General features: G+C 40.1%; 2 protein-coding genes across 5 annotated transcripts; both read left to right on the top strand.

Annotated features, from left to right (window-relative positions):
• The first annotated feature begins 527 nt into the window (after positions 1-527).
• On the top strand, positions 528-15,862 carry CEP85 (centrosomal protein 85). Of its 4 annotated transcripts, none has more exons than XM_032227627.1 (14): positions 528-862; positions 3,915-4,013; positions 4,471-4,611; positions 5,490-6,175; positions 7,357-7,487; positions 8,126-8,243; positions 8,824-9,009; positions 9,836-9,988; positions 10,163-10,317; positions 11,288-11,405; positions 12,430-12,480; positions 12,571-12,678; positions 13,933-14,158; positions 14,822-15,862. In XM_032227627.1, the coding sequence occupies exons 2-14, from the start codon at positions 3,959-3,961 to the stop codon at positions 14,983-14,985; spliced, it is 2,292 nt and encodes a 763-aa protein (XP_032083518.1). In that variant the 5' UTR covers positions 528-862; positions 3,915-3,958; the 3' UTR covers positions 14,986-15,862. The 4 variants fall into 4 exon arrangements, with proteins under 4 accessions (XP_032083518.1, XP_032083517.1, XP_032083519.1 ...); XM_032227626.1 differs by having other exon boundaries at positions 3,895-4,013; XM_032227628.1 differs by lacking the exon at positions 4,471-4,611 and having other exon boundaries at positions 529-862; positions 3,895-4,013; positions 14,822-14,985.
• A 1,998-nt stretch (positions 15,863-17,860) lies between these two features.
• On the top strand, positions 17,861-22,720 carry SH3BGRL3 (SH3 domain binding glutamate rich protein like 3). The gene is made up of 3 exons (XM_032227630.1): positions 17,861-18,184; positions 18,908-19,075; positions 21,740-22,720. The coding sequence occupies exons 1-3, from the start codon at positions 18,137-18,139 to the stop codon at positions 21,803-21,805; spliced, it is 282 nt and encodes a 93-aa protein (XP_032083521.1). The 5' UTR covers positions 17,861-18,136; the 3' UTR covers positions 21,806-22,720.
• Positions 22,721-25,072: the final 2,352 nt, after the last annotated feature.

Here is a 25,072-nt window from a genome sequence, read left to right as displayed (position 1 = left end):
ATACTAATGATCTGATGGTCATTTCGACAAATCCTTTCTTAGCGAGCATCTAGAAGCAAAGGGGAACATACACACCAAATTTAAAGTTTGTAGGCTTTAAGTTTCTGGAGATTTCGTGATGAGTGCGTGGCACTTGGCTTTTATATATATATATAGATATAGGTCTATGTATATACTGTATACAGGTATGTGCATTCATATAAATATGTAAAAAGACAGGATAAAGATCTAATAATTCAGATTCATGGAATCACTCATCTTGTAGATCTCCTCCCATCCCCAAAAACCCTCTCTTATGTTTGCCCCTCTCAACCCTCTTGGGCATCTGAGCCTTCTATAATTAAAAAATAAGATTTAGCTGTTCTGCCTTTTGTCTAGCAAAAAAATGAGAACGCTGACAGAAGAGGGACCAGTTTCCACAAGCAACAGGTTCCCGGTCACGCCGCCCCTAAGAGATCATCATCATCATCATATAATCAACTTAGATCCATTCTTACATGATTTAAAGTCTTCCTACGGCCAGCGGCAGGGGACAATTTTGTCCCGCTCTCGATTTTAAATTGGGGCGAGGGGCGGAGCTTCTTGCCCAAACAGAGTTTCTATTGGACAACCACAGACTGTTCTAATCGGAGAAGAAAGACCAATAGAGAGAGACAGCGGGCTGGACGCCGCGAGTTCTTCATGGAACCCGCGCGCCTGGGATGTCGTAACCTCCTGCTGGCAACGGTTGCTGCGCACGCGCAGTAGCCGCGGGTCCGGCCAGGGTTAGCGCCGCGGTCTCTCTGAGGCGCCGTTTTCCGCCGGCGGTGGTCGTTAATCTCCATTTAAAGTTGTCTTTTAAGTGGAGGCCCGAGGGTCGGAGGTAATAATCGAAAATTTACTTTCTCCTTTTGATTTAAAAAAGTTTAAAAGAGCCCTGAAGAGTTTCTCGTTTTTCTCCCCTCAGTGCTTCAACCTCTGGAATTGACATCCCTGCTTTTTTCTTGGGGGGGCGGGGGCGGGGCGGAAAGTGAAATTGTGTACTTTGCCCCCCACCCCCACCCCAGCTTTATCCCAATTGGAGCGCTCGAGGCAGCGCCAACTACGATGTCCATCTTTCCTAGCCTCGACTTTCAGGCTGGGGATAACGGGAATTGATAGGTCAAAAAGGCTCCACGTTGGGGAAAGCGGCTTAGTTTGGAGCATGCGCAGAGCTGGCGCTAGAAGGGGGTCTTGTTGCATGGGGGAAGCACCCAACCTCCACACACACACACGCGCCCCCCCCAACTTTGCTTGTTGGAATGATATTCTTGGTATATAATGGTGACATGAATGATTAATTTACAGGTGTAATCCTCCACATGGGATGCGGTGGCTCAGTGACTAAGATGCTGAGCTTGTCGATCAGAAAGGTCCGCAGTTCAGCGGTTCGAATCCCTAGTGCCTCGTAATGGAGTGAGCTCCCATTACTTGTCCCAGCTTCTGCCAACCTAGCAGTTCAAAAGCATGTAAAAATGCAAGTAGAAAAATAGGGACCACATTTGGTGGGAAAGTCACAGCATTCCATGCGCCTTGGTATTTAGTCATGCCGGCCACATGACCACGTAGACATCTTTGGACAGCGCTGTCTCTTCAGCTTAGAAATGGAGATGAGCACTGTCCTCTAGAGTCGGGAACGACTAGCACATATGTACGACTATACTTTACGTATAGTCCTCCACTTATGATCACAATTGATCTCAACAATTCTGTGGTTAAGGGTGACGGTTGTTAAGTGAGCTTTGCCCCATTTTATAACCTTTCTTGCCACAGCTGTTAAGCGAATCATTGCATTGGTTAAGTTTGTCACATGGTTGTGGATTTAATAACTGCAGTGGATCACTGCAGTTGTTAAATGAATCTGGCTTCCCCATTGACTTTGCTTGACAGAAGGTCGCAAAAAGTGATTACATTACCCTGGGACATTGCAACTGTCATAAATAAATACATGCCAGTTCCCAAATGTTCAAATTTTGACCACGTGACCGTGGGGATGCTGCAACAGTTGTGTGAAAAATGGTCATGTCACTTTTTTCCGGGCTGTTGTAACTTTGGTCACTAAATGAATGGTTGTAAGTTGAGGACTACCTGTATTTATTTTATTGTGTTTAAAAGTATAGGCCATCCAATTCCAGTAGATTCTGGCTGGAGAACAAAATTAAACCCATAAAAAGAGCTAAAAATATGGCCGTACGTATGTATACTATTTTTCTTTCACAAACCAAATACCTATAGTTATTCTCCTCACAATCATCCTTTTGCTCTGGTGTCCCCTCCCCACACAGCTTTTTCTGGGGCCATAGAACATGCTCCAGATAACAAGCATCTATTATGAAACATGAATTATTCAGTGGCTAGGTCCATGATGGTGAACCTATGGCACGTGTGCCCGAAGTGGTATGCGGAGCCATGTCGCCTGGCATGTGCGCCGCTGCCTGTTTCTCTTCTGAGTTTCTGGCACATGTGCGCACAATTATCAGCAAGCCTTCGTGCATGTGGCAGTGCCGGAAACTGGAACAGCTGGTTTTCCGGTGCCAGCCAGCTGATTGTTGCATGCACGTGCCGGAAACTGGAAGTTCTTTTTCCGGTGTGCGCATGCTCCTTGGGCAGCTCCTGCACAGACACTCCCTTTTCGGGACTCTGTGCCATCACTAGGTTACGTTCACACAGCATGTTGTAATTAACATTACACTGTAGGGGCTAAGCTTCATTATTTTTTGTTTGACTTGATTGCAGGCAACAAAAATGCTTTGATTATTTGATGTTTAGCCCAGTGGTCCTCACAACAATTTGCATTCTTAAAAATAAGCAAAAAAGTTTTGTTTAGGTAGCTTATATCTATCTCTAAGCAGTTACTTTATTAGAAATTAAAGCAATGTTAAAATATTTTTTTGACTTCATAGGCACCCTGAAAGGATCTTAGGGATCCCTAGGCATCTGCAGACCACATTATGAGAAATGCTAGTTTACTGTATTGTACAAACGTGAACTCAGTAATTGGGTCAATATGTTGTATGAATACAACCAATAAGCCACCCAAAGTCACCTCACAGCAAGATGGGCAGCAAACAGATTTAATAATAATAATAAAATGTTTTTTTTCAAATTCAATAGGATTTAATTCCAGCTAAGTTTGGACACAATTGCACAGTCAAACAAATGGAAGATAAGAAAAAATTCTGGCAATTATGTAGATAATATACAAGCAATATTTATTCCTTCCTTCCTTTCATGGATTAGATCTATGTTGTCAGATTCACGAAAGGTTCATTTGTTGAGAGACATAAGTCGGTATATAATTAGCTGAATAATAGGAAAAGAATCCAAAAGTGTTATCATAGGGTGTAATACTGAGTAAATTGCATTCAGAGGAAAAAAGCTGAGATAATGGTACAATAAATCTTTTGATCTTTATAAGCTTCATTTTTAAAAAATAGCACACTAAACAAATATGTTGGCTCATGTTTGCTCTTGGTCTGCATTGCATATTGGCTGTTTTGCTATTCTTTGTTGATATGATTATAAAATTATGAGCTAGGATTTATGATCTACAAACTTTGTTGTGGAGTAGCAGCCCAGAATTTAATTCAAAAGTCAGATGATACATAGCCTTCCTGAAGACTTCTTGAGTTCTATATATGAATAAAAACAGCCTGGTCAAAGCGTCTTCTGGACATGACATGAGATTTTGGAAGGTTTCAGACCAGTCGGAGAGCTTTGATTCAGTTGGGTCTGATTGCATCATAGCTCTGAAGAACTGATCCAAACAGAAATTCATGAAAGCAGTCACCAGAATTGAAATTTGACTGGGGAAGATTGTTACCTTTTTATTTTTATCCAAGTGTTATATTGTTGCTCTTACGTTCAACTCCCTAGGTACCATATGAAAATTCCAGATCAATTTGTGGTTCTAAAGAGACGCTTTTATCAAAAATCAAGAATGGCGGCCTCTGGGGGAACATTTGTTGGAGTCCCCTCATCAAGCAATAATGATGGTAAATGTACATTTTAATCCCTTAATTCTTAGAGTTCCTTTAATTTTTTTACTTCCCTTATTAGATGAAATTGTAAAAATATTCAGACAAATAATACACTCAGTGAGGACCAATAAATTGGAGAATAGCCCCAACAGTTTGTGCAGGTTGCTACAGATTAGTCTGATCAGTTAAGTGGATCACATTCAGAGATTCATCCTCATAATTCTGTCTCTGTATATTCAGGCATGGAGATCTGAAAGGCAGTTTAATGTCATTTGTACAACCAAGACTCTAAAGCATTGTCTCCTGCATGTGCTAGCCTGACAGTTCTTTTAATATTTGGATACCCTTCTCCAAATACTTGTCCTATTAGACATTAAGAAACAAGTACTACTTATTGCCAGGGATATTCTTCTTGGAGTAATTTTATTTAGCATTTCCTCTCTTGTTGTCTTTGTTTTTTCTTTAAATTTAGAATTGACTCCTGGAATTGATACAGTTTTCTTGGCAATATCCCCCCCTCCAACCGAAATGGTTTGCCAGTGTCGTCTTCTTGGGGTTGAGAGGGAATCGCTGACCCAATGTCATCCACTTGGCTTTTGTGGCAGGATTAGAAGTCAGACTTCCATGTTTCTAGTCCAGTATCTTAACCACTAAATCAAACTGGCTTTCTGTAACTAAAATGTAAACAGCACTAAGCTTCTTTTCTGCACTGCCTTCTTGGACAAATTTTTGATCAATCCATTTTTCTCACATTTTTAAAATGGATTTTAAACTTTACAATCAACTTGCATTCCTAATAATCTGATTTGGTGTTATATATACATTTGAAATTTATATGGTGAATCTCATGAGAGGGAAACACTGTTAGAACACCATGCCCCTTGCAGAGTTTAGCATAGCTGCTGTTGTTTTTCCTGTATTGAAATCTGAGCGCTACTAAGAATAACTTCATATGTCCATCTAGTTCGCTCTGGTATTTCCACGTCAGTATTTTCAGCATTCAACTTCTCCTTATCCCATATAGTGATTAGCAAAAACATACACTTGTTTTCGGAAGAGCCATAGAACCTTTTACTGCATTTAAAAGCAGTAACTAGTTAACTGCTCCCTTGGAATAGCAGCCTCTTCCTTTATATATCTGGAAACAAATGAGGATTTCAATTCAGTGAATGGGAATATAATTAAGATCTGAGGTCTTGATTCCTAGGTAAGTTTTGACAAAACTTTAACTTGTGTTTTATGAGCAACTAGATTGCTACATGATTGCAAAGTCTCATTTAATCAAAAATGCTTACTCTGATTGCCTATCTAGATTTTATTATTAGTCATAACACTATACATTAAGAAAGCTATCATTATTATAATTACTGTAAACTAATTATTCTGGGCAATTTTCTAGATAATTGGTGTACACAAAAGCCAGGGTAAGTGAAATATCCGCCAATCTATAAAGTTTTGTTTTTAATTCCAGTATTGTTTTTTCTTTTCTAGCATCCAGCAGTCTCAGCTATGGTTCTTCATTTCAACCCATCAAAACCCAAGTGGCCATTCCTACAGCTCACGTCATGCCCTCCACATTGGACAGATCATCTTGTCTAGCAAGTGAATCAAGCCCTCCTCAGACCACTTTGGCTTCCTCAATGCCAAATTCACTGGGTGACACAGGAGGAATGATGTCCAGCTATGACTCTGATACTGTGAGGCAATCCCAGGTGATCAACCAGAATTCTCTTTGTCTGAATCAGACTTCAGCAGAAAATGGTTATAATCATTCCTTGTTTCGTAGTTCTGGTCAGTCAGGTGTGGACTGTGTTCAGAAACCTATCAGCCTAAATGCTGAAGTCACCCATTCTGCTTTTCTAGATAGGCATTCTCTTGGTCCTTGGTCCCAACTCCAGATGTACACTCCAGGCAATTCAAATAGCACTTCTGCTGGCCTAGAAAAAGAATACAATAAAATACTGCAGAATACTAAAACATCAACAGATTCCAATAGAGTCTGTGGAAAGCAAGTATCCTTGGGATTTAATGCTGCTAGTATGTTTTCCACCCCCTTGGCTGCTCAATCTCAGACATCAAAGCAGGAACCTTGTACAATACATCCACATGAAAATTGTGCACACAGTGCTTGGAAACAACATCTAGATTGTGTTCAACTGCAACTGGAACAGATGCATGTAAGTTATTTTAACCTCTGTCTATAGGGAATGTCTGCATATGTAGTTTTTCTGCCTGTAACTTTTCTGCCAGGGCTCATGAGGAGTACGTAGACCAGAGCTAATGTTGTTGCATATAATTTTCAAAGGGAACAAATGCTGAATATGGGAAATCTGTAGAAGTGTCTTAATTTAAAAGTCTAGTATATTCTAGTATTGTACCTCTGGAGAAATAATTCCCTGGGTGCTTTTATTGCAGAATCAAACCTTTAGGAAAGAAAACAAGGACTTGAGGGCTATAGATTTAGCTTTATTAGACTTTTGAAAAGTGGTGGCACTGTACCTTTTCAAGGAGAGGTTACAAATAAAAGATATAGTATGAAGCAGGGACAATAAAATTGTACTAAACACGAATCAATAAAAGAAAAATACAAATATATACTACCAAATTTTAAAAATGCAATCTCAAAATCGATAAATATAATAATTTAAAGAAAAATGGGGAATGGAGAAGAAATTAAAATTGTTATTAATAGTTCAAAAAACTATTATGACATTGCTTGACAGTCCCTTGATTGAAAAAAGTCAAATGTTAGCAAACTAATATCAACAGTCCATCACTGCAAATTAGGTGCAGATTTATTTTACCAGTATTGTACAATAATTATGTTACACCAACTTCATATATAGACCAATTCAGCCAAGATCTGTAAAATCCAGTGATCAATCCAGAGTCATATTAATGATATTATTTATGTCAGCCAAAATGCAACATTAATAAGCCAGAACCAAACTTTTGAAAATTAGATATAGTTCAAATGAATTCAGGATGGCTTTGTTGAGTTAAATATTGTGGCTGTTGACTTCTATTTTCTGAACTGAACTGAACTGAGTGGCTTATTAGCTTGTTTTAAGGAGCCCTGCCATAAAATATGCATTATTTTCTAAATATATAAAGTAATAGTTTAGTACTTTTATAGTGGCACACAATGATATGAAATTATGTCAGAGAGATTATATATGCCTGATGGTGTTTGAATATAGACTGAAATAAGAGTTTCTATGTTTTAACATGTGGATGAGAGAACAAAAAAAGAATCTAAATACAATCCTCCTTCCTTCCCCTCTCCCAAAAAATCTAACACTGACTTTCTCTTTGAGAACTGAATCTCATGCCTTGTCTCTGAATGTCATAATTCCAGCTTCAAAATAAACCTTGTTACTATCCTTTGGTGAACAGTACTTCACTTCACACACTTGATCCAGCTCAGTGGGTTGGCATTGCCAGCACAAATGAAAATTTGCTCCTGGAGAAAGAAATTCTCATCGACAGGTAAGGAATTAAACATTAGTTTACCTTATATATTTTTTCACCAGAAAGTAACAATGCTTAGATTGTATTTCATATTGATAGAAAAGCAAACAATCTTTGGCATCATAAACTTCACTGAATACTCTACAACTTATTTATGAGTGGTTGAGCTTATGCTTTATATTTCCATGGAAGAAATTAAATTGTTCAAGACTATTTTTGCCCAAATACTAAGAAGTTTTGGTGTTTGCTGTGTCAAAAACATAGGAAGAATGGGGAGGAACACCACTTTTTAAAGAGAGGGTTTCTTTCCTCTCTATTAATTAAAAAGGACATGCATGGCTTCTTCTGGTTACACTAAGATGTAGCTTGTCTTTTAACTAGGATAACAAAGCTTTTGCTTCTAGGGGAGTTGTGATTTCTCTTGAGTGCATTTAATTGGCTTTTATTGACTTATGAGAGGAATTATGGAGGTGGATAACTCTTTCTCAGTTAGCTTTTCCCCATACATCACTCTGAGTCCATGTATTGATTTCCTGCTCAGTTACAAACATGAAAAAATAAATGTTATTTAACCATTTTACTGAAAGCCTCTAATGTTCCCTTTTATACTTTTAATTTTGTCAGTGTTAATATACTGCATGGGTTTATTCTCATAGGCAGAGACAGCACATTTCCCAGCTGGAGCAGAAACTACAAGAAAGTGAAATGCAAGTCCACAGTGCCCTCTATGGCCATCCTGCTCCTTATGGGGATATGCATCTCTTCAGAATGCAGGTAACCCTTATAACTGGTGGCACTTGAAATATGCTATTGGGAAAAGAATTTTAAATTCATTGCGGGATTAGAGAAGGCCTAAATGGAGAAGAGACATGCTCTATAGCTGCTCCTTCAGGAATCTTTAATCTCTGCAATTATTTTTTCTTTAAAATCCTTTTTATTGGAGTGCAGTCAGGGCAACTGAATGGAGCTGAGCTTTGATTGGCCGGATGCCTTTTCTAATGCCTATACAGAGTATGCAGCATATATTTTTTCTTTGTGTCCTGATAGAGAAACATCTGCCACTGCCTAGGATTGAACTCTTAGCCACCTGAGTATGAGGTGGGCGTCTTCACCTCTAGACTAGCAGGCAGGTGTTTTGTTCTCTAAGCATTGGGGCCTGCTTGATTCTCTGGTGAGCACACTGAAGAAAATCAGATATTCTTTTTGTCCTTCAAATATTGATGTGTTTCTCTTCTTGTCCCCAGTATTTACTGAGCTCACATTCAATTTGAGCAATTCTTCAATGAATATGATGATGAGTATCCATTTTAGGAGATGTTCTGGCTATTACTATTTTATTTAATATCTTTTGCAGGAGTTACAGCGGGAGAATATATTTTTACGGGCTCAGTTTACTGAAAAAACAGACTCACTCAATAAGGAAAAAATTGAATTGGAAAGGAAACTGGCTGCTTCAGAAGCTGGTATTAAACGGATCCAAGAGATTCACAAAGAGACCATACAGAAGCATACAGTAGAATTGAAGAAACAAGAAGAAAGGGTAGGCTTTTTTGGATGAAGCCCCAACAGATGTCCCAATGTCTGCTTCTTTATATGGGAATGCAATCTTCTGTTGTAATATTTCATTATTCTAATATTCACACTTCAAGCTTTGATACATTTCATACCCTGCTGCAGTGATGCCTAACCTTTTTCTCCTTGTGTGCCAAAATCGCTGAAACCCTGAAGCCTCCCAGGACCAAAAACAGGGTGTGGGGAGGGAGGGATTGTGCCGCACGCCCCATGAATAAACGCGCGACCGCCCCTGCACATGTGCGCGTGACAAACACACACTGCGAATGCGGGCATGTCTCCCACATGTGTTGCAGAGACCCAAAATTCAACTGGCCGGTGAGAGGCACGCATGTATGTGTGGTGGAGCTAAGCTGGGCGACGGCTTGCATGCTTTCAGAGAGGGCTCCGGATGCCACTAGTGGCAGATGTGCCATAGGTTTGCCATCACGGCCCTATTGTATAATAGAGAAGTGCTATGGGAAATGATATTTTTAGGAGTTAATAAAAGAAAGGAGCAAAAGGTAAAGCATTAACATTTTCCCAAAATGATTGCACTAAAGTTAGACTAGAGTATTATTACAATGCTTCAGGGTTTCATCAGAAAGCTAAATCCCTGCTCTTTATTTAATGTAAAATGTAGAGTGGGTTCCATAACTGTTTCTGGAAAGTATGTTTTTTTAAAACATAGGCTATGCCCCAGAATCACTTCTTTTTGTTCTACATAATGGTCTATTTTTAGGTCATGGGCATTTTTGCATTTGAAATCAATAGTATAAAGTGCTGCTACCTACCCCTGATATTCTATCCTGCAGGTCAAGTCCAGAGACAAGCACATTGAATACCTGAAAAAGAAATGCCAAAAAGAATTGGATCAAAACCATGGGAAGCAGCAGAGAATTGAGACTCTGGAGCGCTATGTTGCTGACCTCCCAGTATTAGAGGATCATCGAAAACAAAGTCAACAGGTAGGAGGGCATCTTCTGAATGTAGCTGGCTTTGAAGAGTAGGTGTGCAAGCTTGAACAAATGTGTTAGCTTTGTGAATAGTCCCAATTGCTAGAATGAATTCCTCTTAAGTCTAATGTATGTGTTTGTTCTCTCTCCACCCCACCCCACCCCACCCCACCCCCAACCTTTTAGTTAAAGCAGTCTCAGCAGACAGTTAGCACTTTACAAGAAACAGTGACTACTCTTGAAAGGGAGCTAAGAGATGTTCGCACTGACTGCCAAGAGAAGAAGTTGCAGCTAGAAGTGCAGAAACACAAAGAAATGGAACTGCTTTCCACAGTGCGCAGGTAACACCAGGGAAGTGGGGAAAAACAAGAACATTGTGTGGGCTTTGAACTCAGAAAAGATCCTGGGAGTAGTAGTCACGGAAGATATTACAGGTAGTCCTTGACTTACAACAGTTGGTTTAGTAACTGTTCAAATTACAACTGCCCTAAAAAAGTGACTTATGACCATTTTTCATACTTAGGACCATTGCAGCATCCCCGTGGTCATATGATCAAAATTCAGACGCTTGGCAACTGACTCCTATTTGTGATGGTTGCAGTGTCCTGGGGTCATATAACCACCTGACAGGCAAAGTCAATGGGGAAGAGTCATAAAATGGGGCAAAATTCACTTAACAAACGTTTCATCTAACAACAAAAATGTTGGACTCTATTATGGTCATAAGTCGAGGACTATAATATGTGAGCTGTTTGGGGAAGGATAATTCTTTTGGGAGGGGATTGTGTTTATATCTCCTTCCAATACATGCTTTTCCCTCAACTGGGTGCCCATTTTTGGAGATACTCTATTTATTACACATTTTAGGACTCACTTCCTTCTGAGCATCTTCCAAAAATCAGCCTCACGGGGCATTTGGCTTGTCAGGTGGGGGCAACCAAATTGGAAGAGGCTTTGATGGCATCTTTATTTGCCTGCTTCCATCATGTTTTTCTTTGAATACAATGGGAATTTGGTAACATTGGTAAGAGAACCTGCCTTGTTGCTTAGACTTGATTGTGAGAATGGAAGGGCATTGTTTGTAGACAGTTTTAGCTTTTCAATTTCTCACAGACATGAAACTTCAACATATACAAAATTGAGACCAGAGAGTCTCTTTAATAGTTGGGTGGGTTTTGTTTTTGTTTTAAATTGGCGCATGTCTGGAGCAATGTTTTTAATTTGTTTTAGAGGCAGAATTATGAGACTCACTTTCAAAGGGTGAACTTACATAAAGTTGATTTCATTTAATGAAAACTTCCTGTTTCTTAGTTTACAAGATAAAATGCAGCAAATGAAGCCTTCAGTACCAGAAGATTATGCCCAAGAGATAGAGAGAGAGAAAGAAGAAAAAGAGGCTCTGCAAAAAGAATCTGATCTTCTCAGGAAGGTAACCCCACAGCTGAGATTGGAGCTCTTATGGGGGTGTCTATTCTGTATTGATTAGAAGATCAGCATCCTCTTCCTTTATGATCTTATGATCATTTGTATAGATCAATATTCTTGCATTAGGATCCCGTATCAATATCTCATTGATCAGGCTGGGATGTACTTGGTCAAGATTATAAACCCAATCAAAGTTTTATATCACAAAAAATCAAAATTGACAGTCACATTCACTTAAAATAAGCATACCTGGGTTAATTCTGTAGTCTACAGTTACAAATATAGGAATCTTCCCACATTGTCTTTGAAGAAACAGTGTCTTGAGTGGGATGTTTGCCTAGTTTATTTTAAGCCTTTTAAAAATCCTTTCATCTGTTTCTTGGTGGTGATGTCTTCTCTTTATCTCTTCATCTTTACTCAGTTTTGTTCTCCCTTCCTTAGTGCACCAGTGCCTTTCCTTGCTATATATCTGTGCAACTTTTTGTTACTATTTGCACACAAAGGATTAATTACATAGAATATATAATTTTAAAACAATTTATTTTAAAGTAAAACACTATTTTAGTGTAGCTTCTAGTGGATGTTACATATGCATGCATTCACATGTGATATACATTTATTGAAGATGTGATATTTTAAAGAAAATAACATGAAAAGCTAGGCATTATATAGATTTGATGTGGTTGTTAATTTTCTTTCTCTTTGCATAAATATTGATTATACCTTTTTATGATGAACACAGATGTTTGGCACTTTAGCTTTTCCTTCAAATATGGTTTTAAACTAAGGCTGCATTGTATGGGAGAGGTCAGATTTGCAATAAAATAGCTTCTCTGAAAGAACCCATAAATTATGCTAATTAGCAATTTGAGTAGGTGGGATTATCCCCAGGCTTAAAACTTTTCAAATCCTTTAGATTAGATCATGTGCAAGGATACAAATGCTTGTGAGCACATTTATTCAGCAGCAGGCATATAATGCTGGAAGATGTATAGGAACATTTGATCATTTTGATTCTTTAAATTTAGATTGTGGAAAATCAGAAGAAGAAATTGGATCACTTGTCTTCACAAATAAAGGTAAGCTTTTGATTGAAGCATTAAAGGCAAACTTCTTGTTGAAGCAACACTTCACCAGTGACATCATCTCAATTTGTCTTTGACTCCCAGGATCTGGAGGAACAGATTGCCCAGGATGATGGTACAGCCCAAGCTCTGAGAGCAGAAGCCTTGAAGCAGGAAAATGCAATGCAGCAGCTATGCAGAGCAGTGAAAGAGGTATAGCTTCTTTTTTAAAAAGCGTTGGTAGTTTTAACAATTCTGATTCTTCGCACTAGTTTACTACTGCAGTTTCTCTTTTTGCCTAGGGTATCCTTATCCATCCAATTTTTCCCAGTTCAAATCTATAGCCTGACTTGAACCTTCCCTCTTAATTAGTTCAGAAGTGCATAATCTTTTTTTAAATTAATGCCTGCAGTTTGACTTTTAGTAGAATATTAGGGACCATACTTTGAAAAGAAGGTAAAATGAGGAAAAACTCCATTTGATTTAAATTTAATTAAAACAGACTTAAGTAACAAGAATGTTATTTCTCTATATGTGTTAAATAAATCCCCTTTCTATCACTTCAAAATAAAAACAAATACAGTTTAGAGGGATTACATGAGACCTGGAGAGTGCTTGTAGTCCCATGATTCAAGTCTTTTGACCAGCTCATTATGTTATTTATCTTTGGCATTATTGTACTGCAAACTTCTGTCTGGTGCCGAAAATGTCTGAATCAATGAAACACAAATCAATCAAAAAGTTCCATAGAATATATGCAAAGCACCTGTAACTCCTTCATTCTCCAATATTTTGTAAGCAAGGACAATTTATACCGATTCCTACTTCCCTGAAATGTATCTAAGGAATATTATTGTATGTTGTTTGTCTTTCCTATTAGAGGAATTTTATTTTTTTCTGTATTTTGACCCATTACCGTTCTCTTAATCAAAGAGAGATTGCATTTACTTCTTGGAGTGTGGAGAAGAGGAGAAATTACAACTGTCTCCAAATTGGAAGTTCTGTTCTGTGAAGAACAAATGTATTGATTGGCATGACTCCTGTCAGAAGACTTTCAATAATTTCCACTTTCCTTTGTAAGACCATTTTTCCCTGGTAGCACAAATGCAATAATCTAAACTTTGTCTTTTTCCTTCCTTGTAAAAGCCAAATATCCCGGTCCTCAAATATAATTTTTCAGTCTCCCAACTGTGTACCAGGGCTGTCAAACTCACAGGCCGGATGCATCACACGCTGACCACGCTCCCATGCCTGGTTTAACGAAGGGGGAATGTGACAATGCAAGTTTGACACCCCTGGCCTATACTATGCTAAGAATGATCTCAGAAATAAAGGCAAAGCTGCAGATGTACTTTCTGATGTCCAAGTTCCCAAACATGTTTGTAAAATCCAGAGCTGTGGAATCATGACTAGTGAAGAATCAGGAATTGTTTTTGAAAGCCCTGATTTTTTACATCTTATTTTTAGCTGTCTTCTCAGAACCAAGAATTGATGGAAAAAAACCTGACCTTCCAGGAGCATCACCGGCAGATAGAGCTGGGCCAGCTGCAGTCAAGTGAAACAGCCAGCCTGACTCAAGAGCTGCATAGTGAACTAGCCAGCTGCCTACAGGACTTGCACTCTGTCTACAGTGTGGTTACTCAGCGGGCTCAAGGAAAAGATCCCAATTTGTCGTTGCTGTTAGGCATTCACAGTAAGTCATAGGAGCCTGTTGTCTGTAGTGATAGATTATGGTCCCTTTGTTTGTAATCCTTTGGGATTGTAATACCCTCGTAGCTTTCTTAGCATGGTGTCCACAGCAAACCATGACAGCACCTACCCAGGGACACCCTCATGGAGATCCTCCCATTCCTTCCTTGGGTCCTGATAATCTGACTCAAATCTCTTACGTCACAGCACTTGCATGATTATGTCGACATGTACATTTTTTCACTTGCTGTTCTTGCCCTCCGTGTAGGCACCCTTATGTCCTACCTTGCCAATTGATGTTCTTTAATAGTACCTTATGGAAGTTAGGGGACAACACTATTTTGTGCTGAGAAAATCTTTTAACTCTTCCCTCCACTTTATTTAAGCATGATTGCTTCTTGTGGAGCTCCCTAGAGTTTTCTTGTGTAGAGTTTCAAGATTGTGGTGTTAATGGTTACATTTGTGGTATTTTGCACTATCCATCTAATTCCAAACTGCTTGGAAGTGGTCCCCATGATCATTAATAAGAGTTTTAAAAACTGCATTCTTTTTTTTTAAATTGGGGGGGACCCCAATTTTATAGCTGCTATAGGGATGCCAATCCCCAATGCTGACTTTTCACTGGAAAATGACTAATTAACCTGAGAGCCTTCATCTGATTTCACAGCTGTACATTATTCTGTTCAACAAGAAAAAGACTTGCTGAAACCAGACACGCTAGCAAAGAAAGTGGAGGATGTAAAACAGTTGCACAAAGAGATTGAAGATTTGAGGACTGCTATTTCGGACAGATATGCTCAAGATATGGGTGATAACTGCATTACTCAGTGAAGGCCAAATAAGTGGAAGATGTGAAGTAGGTTTGTACTGTGCAGGGTGAGTTTTCAAAAGGTCTTTATAACCTGTTCTGGTGAAGATGCTTCCCACAGCTGGAAATCAGATTTTCTCTTGACAGGAAAGCTCTCTAAGGACAATGAGCCTGTAAAGGCGTGGCCAAAATATATATTTTTTTGTATCCTGCAATTCTGGATCTGGTTCCTGTTAGCAGCTGCAGTCAGGAAAATGTCTGCCAGCATTTATTTCTGTAATTTATGGCATAAGCATTTTTTCAGACACTGCAATCATGGAGACACTCACTCTTTGTAATGGAATAGCTGCGAGGTTGCGAAAGCTTTGATGAGTTAGGATTGAATATAAAATGGTAGTCCCTATGTAGGAAAAACTGAATCAGCTGTGGTAAAGCAAGTCTGAACAGAAGAAAGATCTGTTTTTAACAGGTTTTTGAAATTTGTAAGATAATCTTGTACTCTCAGGTTTTTTCCAATTCCTTCCAGAAACTAGAACTAATATGATGAAGTTGTAGCATTTCTCCTTAAATGTTAGATCTCCAAAGCCTGTGCTAGTTCCCCAGGTTTCTTATGACCACTGCTAATGGCATAGACACTTTCAATGTCAGTCTGTTGCCCTGGATTCTTAGGTTTTCAATGCAGATGCACTTTTTAAACTATTTTCATATCACTGTTCTCTATGCAAGCATTAACTTGACATTCTAGAATGTATGGATTCAAGTGTTGAAATGCCTTAATTCTCCTAGAAATAAACCTTTGGAAAAAGAGAAACTGAATTTTCATATTGTTGCAATGTGGGCAATTAGGTTTACACACTGTAATAGAAAGAATTACAGGTTGGTTTTAAAACTAGCCCTTCTGTGAAACAAGAAGGTGATAATTTGTTAGTCCTTATGACTGAACAGATGAATGCTCATTCCTCCACAAGGTTGTAATATTGGAGAAGTCTTTAATGCTGTGCCAGCACTTTACAAAAAGACCTTCCATTAGGACAAGCATGGCTGGTGGTGGCTACTGATGTTGATGAATTCCTGTCAACTGTAGGTAGCATGATCGATGATGAAGGCATGTAAATGGTCTACACTTGCTCTTAAAATTGAAAATTGACCTTGAAAAGAAAGCTGAGTATGTTCCTGCAACATGTCAAATGTTTTACCTGTGGAAATTACTCAAATGAGAGAACTATAAATCAAGCATTCTCCATTCTTTTGATTACAGTTCTTTTGATTACAATCCCAGCTGTAGATGAATTTAACTAAGTATATGGATGTTTATGTAATGTAGTTAAATAGATTGCTTATGATAAATTACTTCATTTAGTGGCGTCTCCTGTGAAGGTTGGCTGTAGACAACCCCTTGAATGTTTCTTCATATAATTAAGATGGATATTTATCATTAACCCAGGGTCATAGATATTCTAATTTTCTTTTTTGGATGAAATTCACTATTTCCTTATCTTTGCCCATTCTCTGGAGGACTGTCTTATTTTGTATAGCAGTGTTTTTCAACCTTTTTCTGCAAAGGCACACTTTTTTCATGAAAAAAATCACGAGGCACACCACCATTAGAAAATGTTAAAAAAATTTAACTCTGTGCCTATATTGACTATAGGCAGGTGTTTTTCCCACGGCACACCTTACACTATGTCACGGCACACTAGTGTGCCGCGGCACAGTGGTTGAAAAACACTGTTGTATAGATTCAATCCTTATTTTAAGCATCTTTCTATGTTCTTATTTCAAACCCTTCTATCAGTCCATACACTATTTGACATTTGTTGGTTTGCAGATAGCTATTTCTCAAATTCTGGTACACTTGAGATGCAATAGAGTTATAATAGTTAGTATTCTACATTTTAACAACTTACTATCCTGTAGTAAAAGTTCAATTGAAAAAAATAGGAGCTATAGTGTTTGTAAAGCTATGATCTGAAATTGCAACAGATGCTGCTTTATTGTCAGCTTTTGGCAAAAAGTTTGACTTGAACTTTTTGTACAGGTATAGGAAAAATTTCAGGGGCATAACATTTTATTGTTTGCACATAAGGAAAATATGTTTATATACTGGTTATTTTATTACAAGGGTACAACTTTTTAAAATAAAGTATATCAATAAAAGGATTGCTTTGAATTTCACTGTAAGATTGTAGTTTACTGCACAATTTCCACATTTCATTTTCAAAGTAGGGATATCTCCTTTATGGAAAAGCTGCAACTGTTCATTGTTTTAACATATTTCTTTCAGAATAAATTAAATTATTTTTAAAACATGGGGGAAAAACCGGTTTTGGTAGAGTTGACCTAATTGCTTTTAATCAAAGTATATGGAATGTTTTGAATTCCAGCCCTGATTTTTTGGACCTAATCTCTGACTCTTAAATGAGAAATTTAGAAAAAGCATTTTCATTTTTCATTGATGCAAACAGTATAGCAATAAAATTGCTGCATATCCATTCAGATTCAATTTTTTTAACAAAGTTATTAAAATAACTAAGGGTAAAAGTATAGCAGTTGCCTAAAGCAGAAGTAAAAAAAGATCCCACCTATTTTTATAGCTGCCATTTTCCATCTTTGGTAATAAAACGAGCTGAAATTAAGGAGGACGGGGATTCGTTTAAAAAAAGGCAAAATGTGTGAAACGGAGACTTAAGTTGATCAGTGGAGCAATTATTCTCTATCCACCACGATTTGTGCACACACAAATACATCAAGAAGCGCTGCCAGTTGATGAGTCAGAGACCTTCCACGCCCGCACAGCAGACGCCCCCTTCCTTTCCTTGGCAGCCACCCCAGCTGCGTTCTGGGCGGGAGACTCCGGGAGATCTGCAAGGAGACCCGCGGCTGCAGCTCCGGAAGAGAAGAGGAGGGGAAGCGGGCTGGCTCCGAATCTTTTGCGACCCCCTCCAGCAACCCCTTCTGGCCGCAGCTGAGCGAAGCCTGCCTTGTCCGCCTGTTCCGCATGCTCGCGGCCGCTCAGCCCATTGGTCTGGCTGCGGTCACGTGCTGACTAGGGTTGGGGAGGCGAGGGAGCCCTGCCTACCCTTTCGCTTCCTTCCCAACCCATCCATCCATCCACTCACCCACCCACCACCGGGCAACCCAGCGAGAGGGAGCGGCTGGAAGCAACCAGCAGCCATGGCCTGTCTCACCATCTACAGCACTTCGGTGACCGGTTCTCGGGAGGTAAGCCCAGCGCAGACCACCCACAAGCGCCCGTCGGTGCCGCCCCTTTGCAGTATGCTTTGCCTACGGGGGTGGGGTCTTCCTCCCCTTCTCCTGGGACGGCTGCCTGCGCGCCCTCCACCCCAAACGGTCCTGCTCTCTCCGCACTTTCCTCCCCCCCCACAGCCAGCTCTTCCAGATGTGCTCGCCTCTGCTTCCTCCAGCCGGAACATCTGGAGGGCGGGCAATGACTCTTTCCTCTTAGCTTTTAGGTGGGCTTCTCTTCCCTTTAGGCTCCCCGCGAGGGTGGATCCCTTCAATGTAAGGGGAGCCACTCCTTAATTCGCTTCCAAATTCCCGCCCACTCCCGTGGAGACCCTTGAGCGATTTGAGGAAAACCTGAACGGGAAGAAATCCAATCCTGTGACAAAGGGGAGGGAGGGTCTTCCTTTACCAAAGGCTCTTCCCCCACCCGGAGACATGGAGCCTTCCTTCCTCCCCTCCTTCCTTCCTTTCCCATCCCCAGCAGTGGAGCCATCCTTGCTCCTATTGGGGGGCTGTCATCTCCTTGATCACTAGTGGAGATCAATACTGCCTGTATAGCTAGATTGGATTCATTCACTGGAAGTATGACTCTGGCTCTTAGTATCTCAGTTGCCTCCTGCAGGGTGATTCACCCTCTTCCCCTTTTCTCTTCCTCTTCTTTCTTTCCCCCCCCCCCCCCTTGATATGCCCGCCCCACAGATCAAATCCCAGCAGAGCGAAGTGACCAGGATCTTGGATGGAAAGAACATCAAGTACAACATGGTGGATATCTCCCAAGACAATGCCCTTCGGGAAGAAATGAGGACCAAATCAGGCAACCCCAAAGCCATTCCTCCCCAGATTTTCAATGGGGACCACTACTGCGGGGTGAGTGTGATCCCTGGCTGTAGGTTGTAGGTGCTCAATTGTACATTACTGTTTGGGAGAATTTTTCTTGGGACAGCAGTAGCAACGTTAAATGTTTTGCATCTCATTAAGAACGAGCCACTTGAATGCATCCTAATAGGTTAATGCCAACAAAATTGCAGACTTATCCATGCAGTTGCCAGGAATCAAAACTGACTTGAAGGCAAAAATAAATAAAAATACAAATAGTAGAGGTGCCCACTATGTCCACAACAAAATGAATCGACTGGTTTCTTAAAGTAAATGTACTGATAGATGTAAAGCCAAGGATTTATAGCTCCTTCGCCTTTAGCAAGAGCATAAAAATGTTGGGAGGTAGATGAAGAACGAATCATGATCATGGTAAATATGTCCTTGAGTCAATCTCCTGGCATGGGAGTATCTGTGGATTTGGCTACAATACAGATGAGGGAGGCTTGCCAGTGCCACTGACTTTTTCCAGGGTGTGTTTCGTTTTTAACTCCCCAGTCTGAGCTGCGATCTTGAATTTCCTGGTAAATATTATGCCCATCCCTCCTTGATCAATTTTTTTTCCCTTTCAAGGTTGGCTAAGTGCTGCCATCTGGTGTCTCTCACAATTGTTTTAGGTTAATTGTTCGTCTCTGGGCTTCATGGTTTCTTTTGCTTTCAACCTGGACTTTGTTCAGTTCTGTTTGCCCCTTTCAAATGAGAATGAATGTTGCCCTTCTCTCTGTGCTCTCCAATGAATGCTGGCCTTGTGTTAACCAGAATTCCCTATCAGGCCAGCTTGGCTAGGCCAGCTGGAAATTCTGGCTTTTAATAATTAATTTGTAGTTTTACATAAGAGGTTACTCTACAATCACAGGATGGAATTTTGGCTCTGGTAGCCTCATTTTGTGACTAGGCCAAGATTTTGATGTTAATGCTAAATGAATGAATGGCCTGCATGTCAAGGGCCATGTCTGAAGTAGCTCAGAGTAACAATTCCTTGTGTGCAAAATGACTGTGGTGGCATGCTTGCTTGTGTCATTTTGTATGGTTTAGAATGGTGAAAGGAAGTTTCTCTCCTCCCAAATATTGCCAAGTTACAACTCCCAGCATCCCTTGATATTGGCCATGCTGGGTGGGGTTGCTAGGAGTTGTAGTTCATCAACATTCTGCATCTGGAAATTCAAATTCCTCCAGCAAATGTTTAAATGAATTTTTGTCCTTTTTCAAATAGGAAGTAAAGGACAACTCTTGCTATTGCCAAACATTTTTAATAGCACCTGTTACAATGAACGTCCCTTGAGTAAGTTAAAGGAAAGCTGTAATCTTGCTGGGCTTGGCATGAAACTAGACACGGAATCTTGCTAGGACGGGGAGGGAAAATCCCATCTCTTTCTATATATTTCCATTCTCTTTTGGGTGCTTATTACAAAATGTCTCAGACTATAAAATGAATCATTAATGTTAGGGTGAGGAAGAGTTATTTGGTTTGCTGACAGCAGGAGGAAATATTAATAGACCATGGTGATGCATCTCTTTGAGAGGAAAATGAATATTGACTCCAGCCTAAATTATGTTCCCGAGCCATTTGCTGACAAAGTCAGAGGGTCATTTGCAGAAGGAGCAGCCCTGTGGGCATAAGGATGCTCTCCTTTTCCCTCTACCTGAAAGTATCTGTAAAAAAAATCTCTGATTGTGTGCCTTCATACTGAGACTGACAAGGAAAATACTGCAGGTTAAAGGCATTTACTGTGAAAATGTCATCATGCCAGGGTGATTGTTAGCCTTGTTCTGTGAAAAAAAGGATTTTTCAGACATTGTCTAGCATGTATGGACTGTATTAATGCTGAAAGTTGCAGTGTTCAATCACACTTGGCCAACAAAGAATTCTGTTCTATTCTAAATTCTAAATTTTATTCTATATTCTATTCTATATTATATTCCCTATTCTATTGTCTATTCTGTTTTCCATTCAATCCCATTCTCAATTCTATTCTATTCTCTAATCTATTTTCCATTCCATTTTCTATTCTATTCTATTCTGTATTCTCTTTTCCGTTCTATTCTATTTTCCATTCCATTTTCTATTCTATTCTATTTTCCATTCTATTCTATTAACTAAATCCTGAGTAAAGGCTCATAGTGGGGAGTGACTCAGTTTGTATCAGACAGACTAGCTAGGAAAGGAAGACAGCAGAGGATATATAAGGTATTTGTGGCTTTCACAGTAATTGTGACTGGATACACCCTTAGGCTGGTGTCTGAGCAAAAGCATTAGGGAGTCATTTAGTTCAAGGCTTTAGGTGTATCTCCCAGGGATTCTGCAGATGTTTCCACCAAATTATTGTTTTCCCTCTGATAGAAGGGGACAAAATACATGGAAGCAATAGTATCAACTGCATTTAAGCAATGTAAGTATAATTGTATTACCTCAAACCTTACTTTTGATGTGATTAACCTCTCAGTTGTTAAGTGAAGATAAGTATCTAGAGAGGATTACAAAGAAGAGGGCTATATAATCAGTTTTGATGCACAAGAAACAGGCCTTTGAACCTTCTGTAATGAAAGCTGTTCTGTTTGGCTCCAGAGGCTGTTTTGGTTTGATGCTAAGGAATTCTTAGCCTTTCACTGCACATATCCCTATGTTTTTTAGTACACTTTTCTCCCACCTGACAGGACTACGAACTGTTTGTGGAAGCAGTGGAACAGAACACCCTGCAGCAATTCCTGAAGTTAGCCTGAGCTGGCTTCTTCCCTGCCCCACGTGAAAACCTTCCTCCCCACATGAAAACCATCCAGGACTTGGAAATTCTGCATTCCAGATGGATCACCTCCTAAGTGATTGTCAGCTCTGCGTGACCAACCTCTTCTCCAACTGCCTCTGAATTGCATTCCCTCTTTCACTATGGTCTCCAAAGACCGGCTCATTTGGCTCATTTGTTCCTTCGAATGCAGCTGGGCCCCTCTCCTGTGCCTATGGGGGTAGACTGATGCTAAGCTTCTAATTAAGGACCTTGGGAAGCAGAGCTTTCCCCTACCTTTCCCTCCCGTCCCCCTTTTCTTTCTCAAGCTCAAACTGCCCTTAGTATTAAAAGGGAAGAGCTGGTTGCTTCTTCCCTTCTTATCACCATATGTCCTTCAATGTGCAAATGTCAATTCCTCTAGTTCCTTTTTCATTTTAACCCAGGAAAGAGAGCAGCAGACATCTGCTCTTGCTGGGACGATTCTTGTCTAGCAATGCAAAATGTGCTGCACATGGTTTTGTGCTCCCGTTGCCTTCTCTGCCAGCTGTTAGTGGGGGGGGGGAGTGTGTATGTGTCTGTCTTAAAACAGGGTGAGGTAGCCCAGCCATTCTTAAAGTGGTTCTCCAGAGGAGGGGCCAAGAGCATTTCTCCTAGTCCATTAGTGCTTTTTTTCCTTGTGTCCCACCTGGCAATGGGAAAAAAAAACATCCCTCCTGCTCCCCAAGGGGGGAAAGGCAATTTCCACTCTCTTTTAGCCTCAGCTGTTTCCTGCTCCCCCCCCTTTTTTTTGGGAACTGGCTTTTTGCAAACTTGGACCAAGTGCATTTTCTTTTCTTTTCAATTTCTGAAAGCAAAATGTATAAACAGCCATGTTTTTGTTAAGATGCCATTAAATATTGCTTAAAAACCTCCATCCCAGTGGTTCTGTGGTGTTTTTTTAAAATGGTCTGGATGGATGCAGAAGTTGGAGGCTACTCTATTCCTTCATTTGGAAATCTGTTTTCTAACTCTTAGCAACTCGATTGCTTTCGTTGTTATACTTGAGCAATATTATCTTTCTTTTAAAAAATAAAATCCAAATGTACCGGAAGAATGGCAGAAGTGCAAGGAAGTGTTTGGCACAACTACCTCCTATATGTATCTAAAATAGGATTTTAGCGTTTGGGCTTTTTGTAATCATTTGTAATGTGAGGCTAAGTCATTGCACTATTTTGTGCTGTAAAAATTGTCCCCCGTGTCCCACAGTTCAGTGGCCAGTTTTTTTTCCAGGAAAGAGACTTTCCACAACATTTCTCTAGCATCAAAATACGAAGCAATGTGAGAGATTGCCTTTTAGTGAAAATAATGCAAAAGGGACAAGAAATAAATATTTGGCAGCATCTCTCAAGAGAACCTCAATGCATCCTGCCCTCCTTAAGGACCAATCAGCATCATACTCCCAGAGAGGAGGAAGTAGTAAGTAAATATAAAATGTCAGCTGCTGTTGAACTTCACAGTTGTGCAAGAAGTTGCCAAAAAGAGTTCCCTTGTTCATGGTACATGTTATTCAGTTCACCCACCCAAACTAAGTGTAGGTGGAAAACTCAGTTGGACTATGGTGAAATTGGCTTACTACAACCTTCCTCTTGTACGCACACAATGCTGCTTTGGTTACAGTACAGATAAACACTTGGAGAATGAGTCTATTGTTCAAGCAGAGAAATGGGGAGGAAGAGAAACACATCTGAGTACAACATGCAAAACCCAAACCCTAACTCATAGTGGGCTTGGCTTGTTATGCAAATTCAATCAATTAAGATACTACAGTTAAGTACACCACGGTTAAGCAAATTTTGGCTGAGCATACTGTATTAATGTATACTGAGCATACCGTATTAATTAAAGCCATATTTTGTAACTGGTTTTCCCAGTTGCAATGTATGGTTGTGAAAGCTGGACCATAAGAAAGGCTGCGCATCTAAGAATGGAGGCCTTTGAACTATGGTGCTGGAGAAGACTCCTGCGAGTCCCTTGGACTGCAAGGGGATCAAACCGGTCAGTCCTAGAGGAGATCAACCCTGACTGCTCTTTAGAAGGCCAGATCCTGAAGAGGAAACTCAAAGACTTTGGCCACCTAATGAGAAGGAAGGACTCCCTGGAGAAGAGCCTCATGCTGGGAATGATGGAGGGCAAAAGAAGAAGGGGACGACAGAGAAGGAGGTGGCCGGATAGAGTCATGGAAGCAGTCGATGTGAGCTTAAATGGACTCCGGGGGATGATAGAGGACAGGAGGGCTTGGAGGAACATTGTCCATGGGGTTGCAATGGGTCGGACACGACTTCACAACTAACAACAACAACAATTATTAATGAGGGCATTGTCCAATGGGAATATTTTGGTGTGTTTATGGCCCAAATAGCATCACACCGAATACTTTCTAAAAATCCTGGTTGAAAACCCAATATCATTATTTTTAATCATAGGGCGATCGGCACCAGGTCTCGAAAACCAGATGCCAACTTGCTGCTTTTTTGCAGCTTGGGAACAATGGCAAAATGCTCGCTCTGGTATTCTTAGCCTTTACAGATTCTGAAGAGTCACCCTCAACTGAGTATTACCGCATCTGTTCTGTAAAAACTCAGATGATGCCCACATGGCAGCCGTCAGCCCCAAATCAATAGCCCTAATGATTATCCCAATTTGTCAAATTTTATGGATCCATGGTGGCAAGCAACTTTAGTGATTAAGAGACCTATTCTTGTGACAATGAAGCATTTGTCCAGCCCCAGCTCTTTCTGGGAAGATACCACCTGAGCTGATTGCAAGCATCTGATGTGTGTAGCATGCAGTTAGCAAAAGTAAGTTGTGCTGAAACAATTGTGGTTTAGTAGCACCAAAAACTGATTATTAAAGTTCAGAAAAAAGCATCTAGCATATCTTTCGTGTAAAGAATACATATCTGCAACTTTGTGGCAGGCTTAGGAGGAATGGTGAGGACGTGGTGGCTCAGCAATAAGACTTTCTGATCAAACCTGTCAATCAGAAAGGTTGGCAGTTCAGCGGTTTGAATCCCTAGCGCAGCATAACGGAGTGAGCTCTCGTTAACGTGTCCCAGCTTCTGCCAACCTAGCAGTTCGAAAGGATGTAAAAATGCAAGCAGAAAAATAGGAACCCCTTTGGTGGGAAGGTAACAGCGTTCCGTGTACCTTTGTCTTTTAGTCATGCCAGCCACATGACCACAGAGACGTCTTTGGACAGTGCTGGCTCTTCAGTTTTGAAACGGAGA

Source organism: Thamnophis elegans, chromosome 12 (assembly GCF_009769535.1).
Source record: "Thamnophis elegans isolate rThaEle1 chromosome 12, rThaEle1.pri, whole genome shotgun sequence".
NCBI lineage: Eukaryota > Metazoa > Chordata > Lepidosauria > Squamata > Colubridae > Thamnophis > Thamnophis elegans.
The sequence above is the reverse complement of the archived record's forward strand: the minus strand, read 5'-3'. Positions and strand labels throughout refer to the sequence as shown.